Here is an 18,702-nt window from a genome sequence, read left to right on the forward strand (position 1 = left end):
TTTAGTTGAAATATTAGCAATCGGAACGATAATAGATGATCATAAATTACTGTTTTATTTGTATATATATTTACGAATACAATTATTTCTTTAACAATGTTCGGATAAATGTTACGTATATTTTTAAATTTTTCGACGATTTCGGTATAAATAGCTCAATACTTTTTAACTGATTGTGAGAATGCAGAATAATAATCATCAAATCGAGTGATTCGGGCGGAGGTACATTATAATAATCTCGCGGGATTATGCATTCAGAATGTATTAAATTGAATTAAAATATTACATAAACATTAAACTAGCGCGTATAAATATTAAATTTTAATTATATATTTTTGGACGATCTTGGCTTTCAATTCGATTTCATTTAACGTCGTATATCTATTAGGACAATTTTTAGGCTATTTTCGGTTAATGAAATGTCGGTGATGCGGATTAATTCCGAACGAAATGACATTACGACATGTTTACTTATTATATTATGCAGTCGCAAATAACTTCGCATTTTAATATAGATTAATGTAAATTTGGTGTACATAAACGAACTGTTAAGATCTTCTACCATCCAAGATTTATCTCTACCGTTTCGGGGGTAATTTTGGCGCATTCATACTACTACAATATAATAAAATGTGTTATGCAATTTTATACTTGACATCGGGAATATTGTTCAAAGTGCTGCGCGATTCTAATTAATTAATTATTTTGTAGTGAGTGCAACGAGTGAATCCTGACAATCCGAGAGGAGATCCGAGAGGAGAAGGCATCGAGCAACGGCGGAGCAACCATAGAGGTAAGTAAGTTATTATGTGTATTCTTGCGCGGTAATTGTCTTTTGAATCATTAATTATTGTGAAAATCAATTTGTTGCACAATACCAATTGGTTACTATAATGTACGCAATATCTGCCCATAAGAAACTGAGAGATAAAATTAACTGAGTGATATAAATAAATATCCCCTGAGCTCATTTTATTGAGAATATAATATCTATATATATATTATAATATTATATAAGAGATCGACATGTGTATAAAAACAATTATATACAGATTGGATTGCGCGTATTTTATGCAATCTTGTTAGCCAATTTTTATCACTTGTAACTTGTAACTCGAACAATTTTGACTTCGACATTTTTCTATCAGTATTTTCAAACCTAATTATATCTTTAGCTACTAAAGTATGGTTGTGAGACATCTTGTATAAATTAGATCATTTTCTTGCACAGAGAAAAAAATTTTCTGCATTTTAATAAATACTAGTTTGCACACAACCGTGACTCCATTTACTAAAGTGAAGAAATTTTTCCTTTTTATTAGTATATGTGTATTTACTGAGAAAAAATATACTAATAAGAAGGAAAATTTTCTTGATTTTAGTAAATGGAATCATAGTGTATGTATATATTTACTAAAATGTAGGCATTTTTTTTCTTAGTGTGCCATTAAATATCGCACGATATTAAGTTAAGTGTATCAACAGAAGACTAAAATCTTTATTATCCACTACCATCATTTGGATTAAATGAACCATTCCGTTTAACGAATTCAACGCGGAGTGAGAATGTCTGTTTATCTTAGGAACGTTAATTATTACGTGCTAAAATAAAGTTGCTGTATTTAAAATAAGGAGATTGGTTCCGACTATTTACGATGCTGCCATTCGTATTTATACTTCGTCTTCCGCGAAAACGCCTCGGATCGCAGACTTAAGTACTCGTTGCTAATTAACGGGCCCCGATTCGCTCAACCGAAAGAAACCAGAGTGCAGAGTGAGCGTCTGGTTATAATCATCATTCGGGAAAAGACAGGAAATCGTTCAATCGCGTTGCGCAAGATCGATGAGTGAAGTACCGTGGGGCGAAGTGCAGGTATTTTGCATTTGCGTGTCGCAGTTGGCCTGTTATATCGCAAGTTCAAACATACCGCATTTGCATAATTGAACGATCGCTCTCTCCACCGCACGACTCTCGTGCGTCATTTTCTCGAATTATTCTGTTTATGCGAACAATCTTTCTTCGGAAGCTTGCGATTATTGGCCGGTAATAGAATCCACGCCCTAGCAATCCTGCCGTTATATTTACAGCGCACCGCAAGGCCAATGTTTGTATCCACGTGGACAACGAATTGGGCAATCAGCGATTGTTTGCGAGCCCTTTCGAAATTCATTAGCGTGTGCCTTTCGTGCACGCCGGGATGAAAACGCTTTGACATTTCGATGACGGAGCATGGTTGCGGCGCGCACGGCGGGACAGCGCGATTTTCACCGCGGTCGAGTAAGAATAAAAGCGGTGGGCGAATAATGTGCGCCAGTTTCTGAGGTCTCTTAAGAACCCTCTCTCGCGTTCCTGGAGAGTAAATGACATACGGGACGAAGAGGAATTGGATCGTGTAATTTCGGCAGGAAACGAGAACGGAGATGGCCCGTGCTACCGCGGCGGCTGCTGAGCCACGTGTAATCCCTTCTGTCGCGGCGCAGCGTGGAGTTGCGATCATTACGAACTTCGACGATTTTGTGTAATTTGGTTATGCGAGATCGCGAGTTATTCTGGGGCGGTCTGGACAAACTGGCGTCAAACTCGGCAGGTGCGCAAAACATGGTATCGATCACGCGGGCGCGACGTATTTCTGCGTGTCTGCGTTTCTGCGAAGAAGATCGTCACGTGCTCGATCGGTTCGAAACTGAGCGCCGACGCGCGACGCGTATACACGGCAATTCTTTGACGCGGTAGCCGTCGCATTTTTCCCGAAATTGTTTCGACTCCCCTGACAAAGCGGCCGCAGCAGTTTACAACGCGACCATGCACCATGCACGCGATTCTCTGCGCGTGCACCCGTTATACCGAATCGCCGCGGGGTTGGTGCCAGGGGCGAGGGGCGAGGGGGGCGTGCGACGACAGTTTTATATAGAGACGTCGAACGAATCACGGCTGCATAAATTCATCGTGGAATCGCAATTTCGTGTTGGCCGACCAGTTAGCAAACCGACGGGAACAAATCGATGCCCTCTGGGCCCAACAGCGGCAAATTAATATATAGCTCCCGTCAGGCTCCATCGATGATACGCAACAAATTGATGAAATGATTATTGCGCAGACCGATATTATTAGATACTCGAGAGAAACTCTTTCACGTAAAATTCTCACACAAAATTCGGAAATTGTTTGCAAGAGATAGTACTATGCTAAATTCCCTGTGGGACTAAATATGGTAGGTTTAATTTTATGAGTTACACGTTTATTATGTACGTATTAAATATTTGATATGTGTTTTTCAATTTATAATTCTATTATACATTAAACGTTTTTCTGAAAAAAAATTAAAAGTCGAAAGAAACATTGCTCGGTGTTTCAAGTTTCCAGCTGTTTCATGCTTCCATTTCTTTGTTTATATTGTTATATATATATATCACTTTATTCTTCTCGAATGTAACTATGAAAAATTATAAATGACTATCTTGTATCTGGTTTACTTGGTCTTGCTCGATTAGTATTTCAAATATTGATAGCGATTCGTTGCTGCATGAGATGCACCGAGCAATCTGAACTTTTGTTTAATATTTCACTATCGTTACGAGGATTCATTCGTACAACTGCAGAAGTCGAATAAAGTCACCGGTTCATTGTTCATCGTCAGTAAAGTCTAGCCCCGTTTTACGTTATGCCTCGATGACGACGTCGGCAACGACGTCGAGCACAGCGGTATCGAGAGAAGGCTACTAGATGTTGGGGGCTTCTATTTTTCAGTTTTTCCCTATGTAGATCGCACAGCTTGTTTCTTTCTTTCTTTTCTTGCCCTCGTCGTCGGAGTTCTCTAGGTAGCAGCGAACCGTACTGTTGCCGGCAAGTTGAGTCGCGGAGTAGCACGACGATCGTCGCGAAAAAAAACCATTGGTCGGAAGAAGTGGAAGAAGGAAGAGCACCCCGTTGAGAGAGCGAAGGGTACGAACGCGACGATTAACTGAAAAGCTTGTGCTCAATTTGCGAAAGCCCAGCGCACCCTCTCGCTAGCTGGCACTAACTTTTCTTTCAATATACAGGGTGCTTCGTGCAATCACCGTCCCCTTCAAGTACTCGTCATTATGTTGTTATACATATTAACTAATATTTTGAGCTTTTTCACAACTTTTCATATCATCCCCCGTGTTAAGTAAGCCTTAACGAAGGATTGTTACCTTGTCGTCTTGTTTGAATCTCAAGAATCTCGACCGTACCGTGGATTTCGTATCGTGCTTCCCCAAAATACTTGAATTTCAATTTCATAAGAGAAGCTAGATTCGTCAAATCTTTAATTCTCTTGGAGATACGGATACTTCCTTTGCTACGCGAAATCAGGGTTGAGGTGAAAGCCACTCCGACGCGCGGATCACCCTGTACTCGTCCCTCTCTTTCACTCGTATTCGCCCTCTCGTCCTTCTCCCTTTCTCGTGCATACCCTCCGCTACTTCCACTCTGGTTTATACGTACTTACGAGCTGCTAAGCCTCTAAGCCTGCACTTGACGGCTGGTACACAGGTAGGTACTCGGCCGCCACACGGAAAATCTTGCGAAGTTTATTAAAGCTCGACTCTCGACAGCCAAACGAAAGATTTCATTTGAATATATATACTATTAACCTATGCCGCTTAAGCCTCCTCCATTGAAAGAGCAGCCACCCGTCTCTCTTTACTTGCACTGCGGCTTCTTTCCTCTTCCCGACGGATCGCCGATGTAGTAACTCGGCCACTTAGCGATTTCATTGCGAGTGCGCTTAAATAAAACATCCCCCAGTAATGTCACGGTAGAGTTACTAAGAAGCCAGTTTCACCAACGTCGATTAACTGTAACCTTCGATTATAAACTCATTTTTCATCTCTTTCTAACTGTCCCCCTTAGAAAGAAACGAAGAGTGAGTTTAATCGAAGGTTACAGTTAATCGACGTTGCTGAAACCGGCCCTAAGAGATCTAGTGATGCTGGTATTGTTGCGGAACGAAAAAATATTTTATTCTTGAGATTAAAATTAGAAAATGTCGTTTGTCATTCTTTGAACCTAATCATTACAATTTGATCTTTATAAGGTACGCTCGGCAAGCACATAGAAGTTCTTATCTATTAAATTTTATAGAATTATGCTGATAGTACCTGAAAACATTTGTTATAATGTTTATTACAGTCTCACAAAATTTTTAATTTTTGTGTCAAGATTTTGATTTTCAAAGATTCTATAAAGATTGTCAAAGACGGTCACCTGAACGAATTAAATGTTTATCTAGAACTTTCGTACGGAATCTATAAATAATAATGAAGAAAAAAACTAATTCTATGAATATTATTTCAATTAATTGTTTTACATGTAACCTAATTTTTTCAAAAAGAATATGATAATAATTTATTTCGTTAAATTAAGATTTGCGCAAGTTTCAAGTGAAAGATATATTAGTTATGGTGCTTTCTTGCTTGCTATGTGCGCTTACGGCTCGCAAACCTTTATCCTACATCAAGGCCCGTAAGGGTGAGCGATGGGTATCTAACCACTGTAATATTAACGTAAGACAGGGATTGCTGCCACGCCTCGTTAACGCCAGCCTTACCCTTAGGCACGTCGCTGCCATGCAGCGATGACGAAGACGCAGCAGCGACGTGAAGAACGGTGTACGCGATTTAATTAAAATAATATAATAAAGCGAAGATGTTCTCTCGCGATAATTTATCACGTAGCAAATATTTTTACGTCGTAGAAGCGGGGGAGGGAAACCGGTAACCGGCTACTTATAAAAAGAAGAGTGATCTTACGTTTTATAAGATCACTCTTAGTTAAGTCTTAAGCTCGGGATAATTGCGGCGCGCTCCGACGTGCAACCTCGTTTTCACCTCGTAGATCTTTCATTACAAGAAGGCGCGTTAGCTAGGCGTAAAAAGTTACGTTCCTAGGTACGAAGTCCTAAGGTTTACGTGTAAACGTATATATTTAATCAGGTAATTTGCATTTCATCTTCAAGTATACATGACTCCGTAGATTTTTCGAACTCCGAGAAACGCGTACTCCGATACGCCGACTTTCCCTGCTTTTCCACAATCGCGTAAACGGTCTGAGAGCGCAGCAAGCGCAAAAATTGTTTGATGTGGGAAGTACGTTTGCCCGGTCGTTATACAATGCGCTAAGTTGCCTGCCGCTAAGTGAATTTGTTGCAAAGACGAGATCTCGCTCGGAGCACAAAGCAAGTCTCAAGGTAACGGAATTACACTCGAAATTGGCGATGCATTACGCTCGAAAGGGCTATATAAGATGTGTATCGAATTTCCAGCGGAACTCCACGACTGTTGGCGCGTTGATCTTTATAGAATTATTACAGAGTCTATTTTCTGCCGCGGAGAGTGAAGAAACTTCCTCGAGGCAACAGCTGTAGCCGAGTAAGAACATTCGACACTGACTGAAAGTTCTAAAAAGCCGCTGTATCGAGAAATTAACGCGAAATCGATCGTAACGACCGTTGCATGAAGAGGCTCTTGAGCAACGATGCGACCCCAGCGCGGGATCGATTTATCTATCGTCCCGCGGAGAATGCTTCGGTGCGGAACGGCGCGGAATATGTTTCGCGCTTTTTACAGCCGCGGATGTGCCAGGAACTCGGGAACGACAACCGCCGGAGGATCTCCGCGACGTTCCCGGCGGTTGGTGCAGAATATGCGGCTGCGGATCCAAACTCGAATATCGAGAGCACGGTTCGACGAAGATAAACGCGCGGGCCAAATGACGAAGACCGAGAAACCTCCGGCGACGGAGGTGGCGAGCAGAAGCGAGCAGGACGTGAGAGAGAAAGAGGGGGGGAGGAAGAGTTAGTGGACAAAACAGGGGGGAGGTGAGGGTGGTGGACGAAAGTTTGCGGAAGGACGAGGGTGTTGCGTGTTCGCCGGGGGTGCGAGAGGGACACGACCGGGGTAAGGACGAGGGGTGGGTGAGCAATCGCGTGCAGGTGCATATAGGAGAGAGGATCCGCGTACGGGCGGATGAGTTGTGCGTACCAATCGGCGGGTGCAGAGTACGTCCGCAGGCACGCAGGAGGAGGCGAAAACCGGGCACAGCCCCAGGAGCGCGCGGCGGGGACTTCCGCCATACGGGGCAAAACCGCCCCACGCCGGACCCGGGAACCGGCGCGCGTCTGGTTGCGCTGGGTGGCGGGTGCACTATCGGGTGGCGCGCGAAAAGGGGATTCAACCCGACTCGGGTGCACCGAGAGGACGACGAGGAGCGAGAGAGATAGATAGGGAGGGAGAGAGGGAGGTTCGCGAGGGAGAGACGAGGCGGAGGACACGTCGGTCAGGGGTGATGAGGAGGACGGAGGGACGAACGAAGGTGGTGTGGGAGGGAAGGTTGGAGAGAGCGACCGGGGGTAGCGGCGCTGGTTCTCTCGGGTGGTGCCGGTAGTGGAGGGTAAACGGAGGGAAGGCGGCGGTGGCGGCGGTGGCGGCGGCGGCGGCGGCGACGGCGGTGAACATAAAATCCCTCGCACATGCCTGGTGCATTCATTAGGGGGGATGTACCCGTGCAGCGTACACGTCGACCTGCATCCACGCCACCCTCTCTCGCGTTCACTCGGTGCCACCCTTGGCCTCAGTCGCGCTCCGCGGCCAACTTAGTGCACACGCCACTCCGTTGGTCCTCCTTGACGGACTCGCTTGCCGCTGCTTCTCACTGCGCCGTAACCGTCCCCGTCGTCGCCGACGAAGGATTGCATCGTCTCTCGCGCGCGCGCCAGTCACCCTCTGTCATCCGCGACACGTCGGACGAGTTCCGCTGTGATCCGCGCGTAAACGTGCGTCACGCACCGTTTCTGAATCTCAATCTCGCTGATCGTGGATCGTGGATCGTGCGCGCGAAACGGCAGACGATGGACGAAGTAAGCTGAAAGAATTCCGCGTGCGTATCGAGAGTACGAATACGAGTGCGAGTTTTGTCTGCAATCCCGAGTGCGCGAAAGTAAACACATCCGAGAAGACTTTCCGGCACGGCCGAAACGGAGGTCCGGCAGCGGTCCGGCTTCTGGAGGCTTCACCAGCAGAAGAGGGACCTTCCTCGTCATCCCCGCGGAAGATCGTCCCCGCGGAAGATCGTCCACCTGTCTTTGAGCAGTCTGCGCCCGAAGAGGATCACGTACGACGACGGCACGGCTCTACGCGCCGCCGAAGACCGCGGGAAGCCGACGGGATTTCATGTTCACGAATTTCAGTAAACCAGGTAACGACGCGCCCGAGACCAGTCGGCGATGTCGAGCTGCACGGGATCGGCGGCGTGTCGGAATCGCGATTTACCCCTCGCCGCGCCCGCGCCGTGGCGGGACGCGCCGCGCCGTGCCGCGCTACGCTCTCGCGTCGCTATTTACCGCGACGCCGACGGATCGGGAAAGGGCGGGAACGCCGCAACTTCGCGCGGGGGATTCTATCGATCGCGCGATCGACGGCACGCGCATTTCCGCCGTCCGACTTTTTCCGCGGCGGCAGAGGGTGGGCGGGAAAGCGGACGGAGGGACGACGAAGGTACCATCCTGCGTCACGACGTCGTCGCGTCACATCACCCGGCTTCGCTCGAAATTGCTCGCCACGAAGCGTCGTCGCTCGCAGCTCGTTTTTCCTTTCGCTAGCGCGCTATATTCGAGGCTGAGAGACGCTGCGAATAAATTTGCATTGACGGGAAGCGGTACGCGTGTACCGAACACATTTTTCGGACGGCGCTCGATCGCGCCACCAATTAAGCGGAATCGAGCGCGCGAAAAGTTCAGAAAGTGAGTAGAAAATTCGGCAAGGCATGATCGCCGTTGAGAAAAGGAAATCGTGTCGGGAAAACAAAATGACGCAAATCCTTCATAATCACGGGGTATCTTTAAATCCATAGCTGAACGATCGCTGAATATTAATATCGTAACTGCCCTCGATAACGTGTTCCATCGGCATGCAATTATCGCCCCGAATATAAATCGAATGAGGTATTAGCGGACTTATTAACGGGAAAAATCCGGGATAACGTATGCGGATTTCGCGTTTACTCGGTAAATCGCGGAAGCTGCTTGGATGCAGGTGCAAGGATGCAGTTGTTTGCGGTGGTACGGCACGGCCGGATTCGAATTTCCATATTTTCGCGATTCATTCGCGCGAGTATTATTACTGGCCCGCAATAAAAGGTACATGGGTATTCCCGATGAAATATGTCGCACTTTCGAGAAACGTGCCTCGCGAAACGGTCTTATCTCGCGCTTCCGCCTTCTCGGTCCGAGTGGAAGCGATTGATAAAGTAGAATTTTAGCGATAGGGCACAACCGCTGAAAAATTTAATATTTTAAACATAAATTTTATTTTCGCATCTACACATCACGGTGACCGGTTGTTTTCCCCAATGAAATACGTCGCGTCTTCGAGAGATGTGTCTTAGGAATATCTCATTTCGTCATTCCTGATTTAAGGAAAGACAAAATTAATCAAATGATTTATGTAATAACGAAATGGAAAAATATCTAAAAGTATAAGAAAAAATATTGCCAGAGACATGTGCATTTTCTATAAAAATATTCGAACTTATTATGTATACATTAAAACATATTAATTTAACTGTAGAAAATTGACACTTCAACGTCCAAACTTCGAGACTGTCAACTAGTAAAACAGATGAAATGTCAGTTGAGCCTTTTCTTGATGCAAATTTCACCGCGTCATAGGTGCTCTTGTTTGAGCAACGATAATTAGCGTCGGAAAGTACAATATTTGACGATTGGTATGCTGGAGATACCGCTATCGATTCCTCGCGATTAATTTCTGCACGGATGTGCCCTCGCGCAGAGATAGCCGCGCGTTAATTACGGATGCGGCGGGCCGTTGCAAATGCTAACCGGCTAATTTCGGTTTCGTATTTCAGCATTAGCCGCATTTTTCCCACGCGTCGCGAACGACTATATATATACGCGGCCCGTTACTCGTACAGACACGGACACATACACGTGTGGCGTAGAACCGGCACGATTCTACGTCGAGCTTAATTTTTAATCTGCCGCGCGTAACGTCGTCGAGAAATAATCCGCCACTTATTATGCAAATTTAATCGTGCGTTTATCGCGAGGCGCGCTAATCGCAGATAACTTTTCCGCTCAACTTCACCGTTGCGGCGCGTCCGTTCCTTTTTATTTCCGGCGGGACAAAGAGCGTCCCGGGCCGCTTTGTTTTCCCGGATACGTCCGCGTTTAATCCTCTCTGCGATCTTCCTCGACGCGACCATTATGCCGTCGCAAGTCGTAGTCGTCGTGGTCGTGGTTGCGCGCAGTTTCTAAGTTCGGGCGCCGATTCAAGTCGTAGCAGTTCGCTGCCAAACAAACGCATCCATTCGATCACCGGGGAAGGAGGGGTGGGTGAGAGTAAACGCTCGGTCTTCCACGATCTCTCTTTTTGACACGCGGCAAGAAACAGAATCGGACGTGCGAGGGGGATTTTCCGCGCGAAAGAACGAATGGTAAAAGGGAAAAGATGAAGAAATTCTCCTAATATCGGTGAGAGTCTTCTTCCCGCGAGCTATCTAAGGACGTCGAGAGAAAATCAGTCTGAGATTCCGAGTCGTTTCGAGAAGCCGGGGATAGCTCGCGGGAACGAGTCGAGTAACTCTTCGTGATGGTTCCTCTCTTCGGGAGAGACGGGTGAGAGACTCCCGCGTGAGTTTAGTTTCCCCAAAGTTTTCCGACTCCCATCATCTTCTCGAGGGCAGTTACTCGGGACGTTTCAAAGTGTTTCTATTATTCGGGGCGTCACTCGGTCTCTCGAGCCATTCGGGGGAAAGATATTTTGCAGCGGGCTCTCGAGCAAGGTACGTCTCGCTGCGAGGCATATTTTGGTGCGAGCGAGCGCGCGACATCGTGATAAATCCCGCGACGTATACAAATAGTTCGACGTACGTCGGTGACGTTCGCTTTCGTGGAGAGAAACATCGGAGGGTTTGTTTGAAGATCCCCCGTGCTCAAAACGCGCGCTCCCGCCCTTCGCTCCGCAACTTCGACCGTACTTCGACAGCATTGTGGTCGGGAAAATGCATGCCCGAGTGCAGCGGCGCGTCCTTTATCGGCACGGGCGTCCTACATAGAGAGCTTTTTCCGAGCGTTTCCACGTTATCGCTCGTTGTTTGCGTCACGGACTCGAACTTCCAATTCCTAATCGATTCGCGTCATCGAGCGGGAACCTCGGAGGGAGAAGGAGAGAGACGCTGGCGTCCCTTTAGCATTTCGCATTTAAAAGATATGGAGAAAGCGAAAAAAAAATCGAGTAGCTTCTATTTTTCTACGTTTACCGCTTGCGGAGCGGTGAAATCTATTTTGTCACACCTCGCGAACTGTACTTTGCTCAAGAAGAAACTGAATGGCTCAATAATCAAATATAAAAAAACGAAAACGCGTGGATCCGCATAATGGATCGAGATCGAGAAGGCGCGCGCGTGGTGGCGGAAATCTGCGCGCCAAGTTCTACCCGCCGAAGATCAACTAAGGGTACACGTCCGGAAGATAAGCGCGCCGATGCGCCGCAAACCCTGCGCCGGAAACGGGTTTTCCCGGCGCACGGCTCGCTGCGGCTACGGCACATCGATCGTCGATGCATTTCGGCGGCTCGGATACCGTTTCCGGCGTCAAAGAGCCAAGGTCGGCCCCCGCTTAATCGCGGGATGGATGATCGCGGCGATGCCCGTCGACGTCACGCCGGCACACAGGACACCCGCAGGTCTGTTTCCCAAGAGACAACAGAAAGTATTTGATCTTGTCTTACGAGGAGAGAAGTAATTTTGCGACCAAGATATATTAACCAGACCATTTTAGATAAATTAGATATATTAAAGGATATATATTAGATACGTGCACAGAAAAAAAGAAGTGTCAAATCAATAATAAGTACCTATATATACTCGTATATATGCAACAATTTATAATTTTCTTATTAATAATTTTGATATAATATTATTTCAAGATTTCCACGCTGAAACCAAAAATGTTTTTAAAATCAAGAATATTCTTTTTTTCTGTGTAGAGCGCGGTAAAAGGGTAGATTTACGATAAGCAACGTCAATGCGTCCAGACGCATTCATGAGTTGCACAGGTCGAAAAAAGTTGTGCAGATTAAAACGAATAGGATGAGACAATTTCTGGATCGATACTTGCCGATGAATTCGAATGCGATGCCAAGCAGAGATTGTATTAAGATATTCTTCAAATATAGCTCGGCGTTTCAATCAGATAATTTCCGTTATATCACGTTTATCAGAAAACATGAATGGGATGACATTTGTCTATCGCTGAATGTCACATTGTCACGGCGGATAGCTCGTTAAAGACCGGGATCCACGCGGATTTGCTTAATTAAGAAGGCGCAAGGCACGGTAGAGGTAATTATCTAGTCCTTATGAAAGTTCGTACGTTGTTATTAAGACGGGCCAAAGAGAATCTTTCTATCAGAGTGTCTTCAGCGCGCGGGTTTAGTTTAGTTTAATAAATGCGGAGGGAGGGAACTGTGTGCGACGTGTAATTAAACGCGGCTTCTCATAATCGGGCTCATAGTCGGGGTAATTACTCGCCGTCGGATTTGGTCGAGTTACACATACTAAAACAAATCTCGTGCCTCGATTTCTAAAAACTCTTTTGTAGCGAGCAATATAATAATTTAATAATTGTTGCGTCTAGGGATCTAGAACAATAAACATAAATCTTGCGAGAGACCAAAGTCATCGGTACTTGAATACCAAATTTTGTATTAATTTTCACAGCCAATGATATTTCTTCTGTTCATTCCAATTTTCATATCTTCCTCGTTGAGTTAGAATCGAGCGCTCGCAGGAATCGTTGCAAGTTTCTCGGAAACGGACGACATTTCCACCAACACAACACGCTGACACGTTACAATTTAAATTGTTAGCCGAGAGAACCAGACATATAGTTTTGTACATGCCGCATATACATGCACGTACATGCATGTTACACGTCGGGTGTCCCAAGAGCTCTTTAAACGCGATATTATTCTCAGTATCTTTCGAGTCAAGCGAGTAAACGGTAAATGCAGCTTTTACGTTTCTGTATTTCGCCGATTAATATTTCATTTAAGGGAAAACGGGAAATTACGAAACAACCGGGTATACAATTAGGACATGTCCGTGATTGCGAAATGAATTCTGTCCCGGTCAGGCTAACTGCCGGACCGGTGTATTTCGAAATGTAGCGGAAACATGAAATCGAATTTAAACGACAGATATTGCGTCGCGCACCGCGACAATTTCGTCGCAAATGCAATTAATTAGGTATTTTTCGAGCCGCATTATACAGACATTATTTCACGAAAAAAAAAACGGGGGGGAAAAGAGAGGATACGGGAATATTGAATTCTTCTTTACATCGCGTTTATCGCATCATCGTTTTAACGTACGGGTGTTTTATGTATCGCATTTCTGTCTTTGAGCGGGATATGTACGTGAAACATAATTTCCAGCGATGCCGATGAAAGCGCGGATTAAATCTGTTAACAGCCGCTCGAAGCTTGTAAATCCGCGTTGGAAACCTCGGTCGAGGAGATTTTTCAATTTTCCCCGGTGCCTATTGATTTCGCGCGGGTAACACGATTATTGTTCGGTGAGAGAGCGGCAGGGGGAGGGGAGATGGGTCAAATTAATATCAGAAACTCTCCGCGATTTGCACGAATTATCATTTATTACCGCCAAATGAAGCTAAAGTGTCTCCACACGTGTATATCGCGATTTTCCGCGAAATGGACCACGCATGGAAAACGCGATTTCGCGGTATTTTCGCTTCGTTGTATCGGACACTGCTCAACACGAGTTACTCGGCTCTTTCAACAATTAAGACGACGCTGGGTGGAAAGACCGAAGGGTCGAAACGCGCGCGTACGATTTTTTTCTCGCGCTGTTAAGTTCTACCTTCAACTCCAAATGGATGAAAACCGTGAGAATATCTTTTTCTACTTGTCGCGTTGTACCTCGACAGTTGGTATTTAAACGAGCCCCACTCTCAAAGGCATGATTTTAATTCCGCGTTTTCAGCTGCGACGAAGATTTCCGTAGTCTCGTAAATTGGCGAGAAAAACGAGACAAAAAGTAATAGTCAGCGACGATTCTTTTTCTGTCTTTATAATACGTTAATTTTGCGTACGCTTACACAACAGCGCTCGTCTTTGATGTAAAATGAGTAGATAAAATAACGTAAAGCGTGTTGCAAGGTCTTGCGAGCGACGATTAATTCCAGAGATTAGTTTTAGATGAAATATACATTATAGCAAATTGTAGTAACAAATAATTGTAGTAAAAAAATTTTTACAATAATTTAACTTGCTCGTTAAGAAAATCTTATAATTACTGACACGTTCGGTCGGAGTTTCGGATAAAAATATATACATTGATAGCGAAATTGTAGTAACAAGTAATTGTAGTAAAGAAATTTTCAATAACTTAACTTTACTGACACGAGACAACGTATATCACATATTATCTTTCAGTAATAATACAAGAATATTTTTTTGACAATTTCTTTTCTTAAATCAATCTCTTGTCTTCTCTTCTCAAGTCAATTTATATCTTTTTGGACAAAAATTTAGCGTGTGAAATGAGCAAGATTTATTGATCTTTTTATACATATTTAAACAATTAGTTTTTACTAAAAACTAAAGAGGTACATAGGTGAATTTGATTTTTTTCTTCTTTTCATATCAGTATTATTTCAATTTTCAATACATATCTAACACGTTGTCACAAACTTTGTTTCCTAATGAACGTATGCGTTAAATTGAGTGCCGGACCGTGGTGAGATAATAGACGAAATTAAGTTATTGAATGTGAAGGGGCCACTTGAAAAGACAACTTCGAATATAGTAACTGTTTTATTTACTCCGCGAATTGTGCGTTGTTGAAGTTTATCTCTTATCGTTGATGTTGAGAAACTATATAATTTATATTATGATTAAAGTCGTAATAAATTATTGTTAAACTCGCGGCAAACGGTTAATAAGATAACGACATTTGTCTTAATGAGTCATCTAAGTTCCAATGTGAACCTATCACGCAATCGTTTATCGATAATAGAGAAGATTTAATTATTTTACAATAATTATTGCCATTTGTCATCTTTTAAAAAACTTATCTTGACGAATTTATAAATACATGATAGATAGATAAATATTTTATTTATGATTAACATATATTATATTATTAATTATACGATACATATTTTTTTACAAAACACGTCACGAGATAATCGAGAATATTTTCAATTATATTAATTGATATTTATATAACATTCAATTATATTAATTGGTAACAACCGATATTTCGACCTGTGCATATCACTTCGGTTTATATAATTTTTACAGAAGTCGATTAATTAACGATAATTGTTGAAAACGAATCGGCGTGGACTCGCACGGCGTTTGAATTGTGCGCACTGGCGCGCCATGTCGCGGGTCTGACGTAACGAGAAGGCGTGCGTTATTTGGAAAATAAGAACGCCGGCACACGGCAGATCGATATGGCGGCGAGCGCCGCGCGAATTCTCTATATTCCGACGCGGTATATTTCGCGCGGGAGACGTCGCGTTTATCGCGGTGCACCGACGGCCGCGGCATCCCGAATCCGGCGACGCGAGCAACGCCGAACGCCAGTCGTACGGAGGAAGACGCGGCGTACGCTTAACCCGCGTTTGAATCCGAGCGCCCTTCGCGCCATTCCCCGCGGCAGATGCACGAAGGTCAAAAGTATTTTAAAAATAAGGCCGTAGGCATTGGCAGATTGGTATGGCAGTGGACGTTAAGGGTCGGGTGGCGTTGTAATGGCAAAAAGTTTGCGAGAGGTGAGTAATCGAGACGTGGAGAAATTTCGGAGTGAGGTATCTCCGGCGGCGTAGCGATCCGCGTCGGCGTTAATCCGCGTAGGATCCGCGTGATTAGAGCGATGCGCGTAGTAGGTACGTGCGGCTAGAAAATCGGGCAACAAACAAATCGCGTTTTCGCGAGGAGGCTCGTGGAGGCTAGACGAGAGCACGGCCGACAATGGCGCCCAAGCCTCGCGAATATTGACGTTGCCAAAAACATCACCTCCGAATATATCTCGGGATTATTATCGTGTGTACGTGGGTGGCACGTACTGCGTCGCAATTAGCGATCTAACCTCGCGGGCGGCCCCGTGCCGCGGCCCAACGCGTAGAAATCCGCGCGCGGGTTAGTTCGGTCCACGGTTAAGGTTATGCGAAAAAATGTTTTCTGCACGTATAGTAGCGCGGCGTGAACCCTGAAGGGTTTTACAGTTATACTGCAATGTGGCACATTTGCAGAAGCGCGGAGGACGTTGTGTGGGCCTAGAGAGCCGCGATTTAATCTGCGGGGAGATATTGTCAGGACGATAGGAGAGTGCGCGTGGAGAAAGTGTGTGAGTTGGCGCTTTTTAAGGGTTAGGGAATCATTCTGGTATAGCCTGGTATAGCCTGAGCATAGTAGTTTTTATGTAGACAGTTCAGGGCAACTAGTTTGGTTGTAGGGTCGGGATTGGAGATAGACAAGATGGACCAGCAGTATTGTCTACGGTGGAACAATCATCCAGCCAACCTCACTGACGTTCTCAGCTCGCTGCTCGCCAGAGAGGCACTCTGCGACGTGACCCTGGCCTGTGTCGGGGAGACCTTCAAGGCGCACCAGACCATACTCTCCGCATGCAGCCCGTATTTCGAGAGCATTTTCCTGCAGAACATCCACCCCCATCCAATAATATTCCTCAAGGATGTCAATGACACGGAAATGAAGGCGTTGCTGCACTTTATGTATAAGGGCGAAGTCAATGTTAGTCAGCATCTGCTACCGATGTTCCTTAAAACAGCGGAGGCATTGCAGATCAGAGGCCTCACCGATAATAGTGTAAATAACAAAACGGAGGACAAGTGTCCGTCACCGGATCCAGAAACGCAAACTGGAGTCAGACATAGCGACTCGCCTAACCTCCAGTCCCATCATGAAAAGAGGAAAAGAAAGAATTCAGGCAGCTACGACGTTTCTCTTTCTGGCCCACCTAGCGAAAGATTTTTGTCCGACTCTCAGGTACGCAGATATCGTACTCGCTTTTTCTCTTCTGTAACTGTATCACCAGATAGGTGCGACGCATATCGTTTATATCACTTTTACTTGTAACATATGTACATTTATCACGACTCGTGCGGGTGTTACATTATATCTCGAGACTTGATCAAGAAAAATTATACAGAAACAAGCAACATGTGTATTTCTCTTCTCAAAGTTTATACAAACATAATTTTTTGCGAGTATTCTACAGATATCTTTAGTTTGGGTACATTTTTTGTTTTAACTGTTATGTTTGTAACAATATTAGGTATTACATCGCATTTTTACATATTAACCTTATAAATTAACACACATGCAGCATTTCTAGATATGCTTTTTTCAGAAATAAGTTCATATAATGCTGATTTCTTAAAATTCTGCTTCTGCTTAAAATTCTGTTCTATTGTGGTCTCATACATTATTATCGATGAATTACACATGTGTGTTTGTGATTGCACAGCTTTTCAAATAACTTGTAAGTAACCTTGAAGAATTTAGGCACAATGCTATTACCCGATGTATAATTCACGAGACAGATATTATCATAAGATGCTTTATATATTTTTTCACATACTTTGACGTAAGAATCATACATTTAAAAAGAGATGTAATCTGTTTACTCCAAAATATTAAGTTTACAGTAAACATTATTGTCCAACAGAGAACTTTAATTTATTATGCTAAATCTATCTATTGTTTCTAAGCAAGAGAAATAATCTGACGAATTTTATTTCTTTTCTCTTTAAGAAAAAAAATTCTTTGACTAAATCTTAATAATCATGTCAAGGCAGGGGATATAAAAACGTACAGAAAAAGATAAAGAAAGTTTTTGATTGATTGTTTTCAGACATCCTCGCAGTGTAGTTACAAATCAAGTCCTCCTGTGATTCCAAAGTTAAATAATGCCCTGGGAGTTGAGATGGAAGATGGTGGTCGGCCCATGTCTCCTGCTTCACAACCGCAGGCTCCTATTAAACAAGAGGTGGATCACCACTTGCCCGACTTCCATGACAATATTTCCCTCCCCGTAAGTAATTTTCGATGTTTATGCATTTCATATTTTAGTTTTGATTATTCATTTCTTTCTATTTCTATTCTGCACCCATGATCTTGCACATGTGTATTTACTTCGCTTTTTTCCCTGCGAATACACTTGTTTAATAACGCAAAGTACTAACTTTGTTTAAATCTTTTTGCATGGTCTATGTTATTACATGCAATAAAAAATATGTGTATATAATATTCCTTGCTGGTCAGATTGCTGATCTTGCTGATTGTAAGTCTCAATTTATTTGGCAATATTGTTGATGCAGTTGAAGGAAAAATAATTTCCTGATATTTATCATGATTGCATAAAAGATAAAAGTGATAAGACTGTATTTATGTCCTCGTTTCTTTGTCTAAAGTCACATAACCTATATTAATTATAAAAAGCTGAGAGAGCTTTTATTATCATCTTATTACATTTGTCTCTAAGCACCTAATTTTTAAGTAATTATGTAATCATGCATTGCCAGCACATGTATTATTTCTGTAAGATATTTTTTTGAAAATACTTTAATATTTGAAAAATATGTTCGGATTAAACTTTAAAATAATGCA

At 43.9% G+C, this 18,702-nt stretch overlaps 1 protein-coding gene and 1 pseudogene across 8 annotated transcripts in view; one reads left to right on the top strand and one right to left on the bottom strand.

Annotated features, from left to right (window-relative positions):
- The first annotated feature begins 711 nt into the window (after positions 1 to 711).
- The window catches only part of LOC112463457 (zinc finger and BTB domain-containing protein 14-like), a 41,499-nt gene continuing 23,508 nt past the window's right edge, over positions 712 to 18,702 (top strand). Inside the window, exons 1-4 of one of the 8 annotated variants that reach the window (XM_025029876.1) lie at positions 15,602 to 15,842; positions 16,323 to 16,415; positions 16,526 to 17,079; positions 17,948 to 18,127. In XM_025029876.1, coding sequence (XP_024885644.1) covers positions 15,731 to 15,842; positions 16,323 to 16,415; positions 16,526 to 17,079; positions 17,948 to 18,127 — 939 coding nt within the window. In that variant the 5' untranslated portion in view covers positions 15,602 to 15,730. Of the gene's footprint in view, positions 794 to 9,523; positions 11,725 to 15,601; positions 15,843 to 15,993; positions 16,439 to 16,525; positions 17,080 to 17,947; positions 18,128 to 18,702 lie in introns of those variants that run through there. The other 7 variants (XM_025029882.1, XM_025029881.1, XM_025029877.1 and 4 more) reach the window with 7 other exon arrangements.
- Positions 6,918 to 7,739, bottom strand: LOC112463456 (annotated as a pseudogene).

This window comes from Temnothorax curvispinosus, unplaced genomic scaffold (genome assembly GCF_003070985.1).
Source record: "Temnothorax curvispinosus isolate PA1 unplaced genomic scaffold, ASM307098v1 QBEX01013268.1, whole genome shotgun sequence".
Taxonomy (NCBI): domain Eukaryota; kingdom Metazoa; phylum Arthropoda; class Insecta; order Hymenoptera; family Formicidae; genus Temnothorax; species Temnothorax curvispinosus.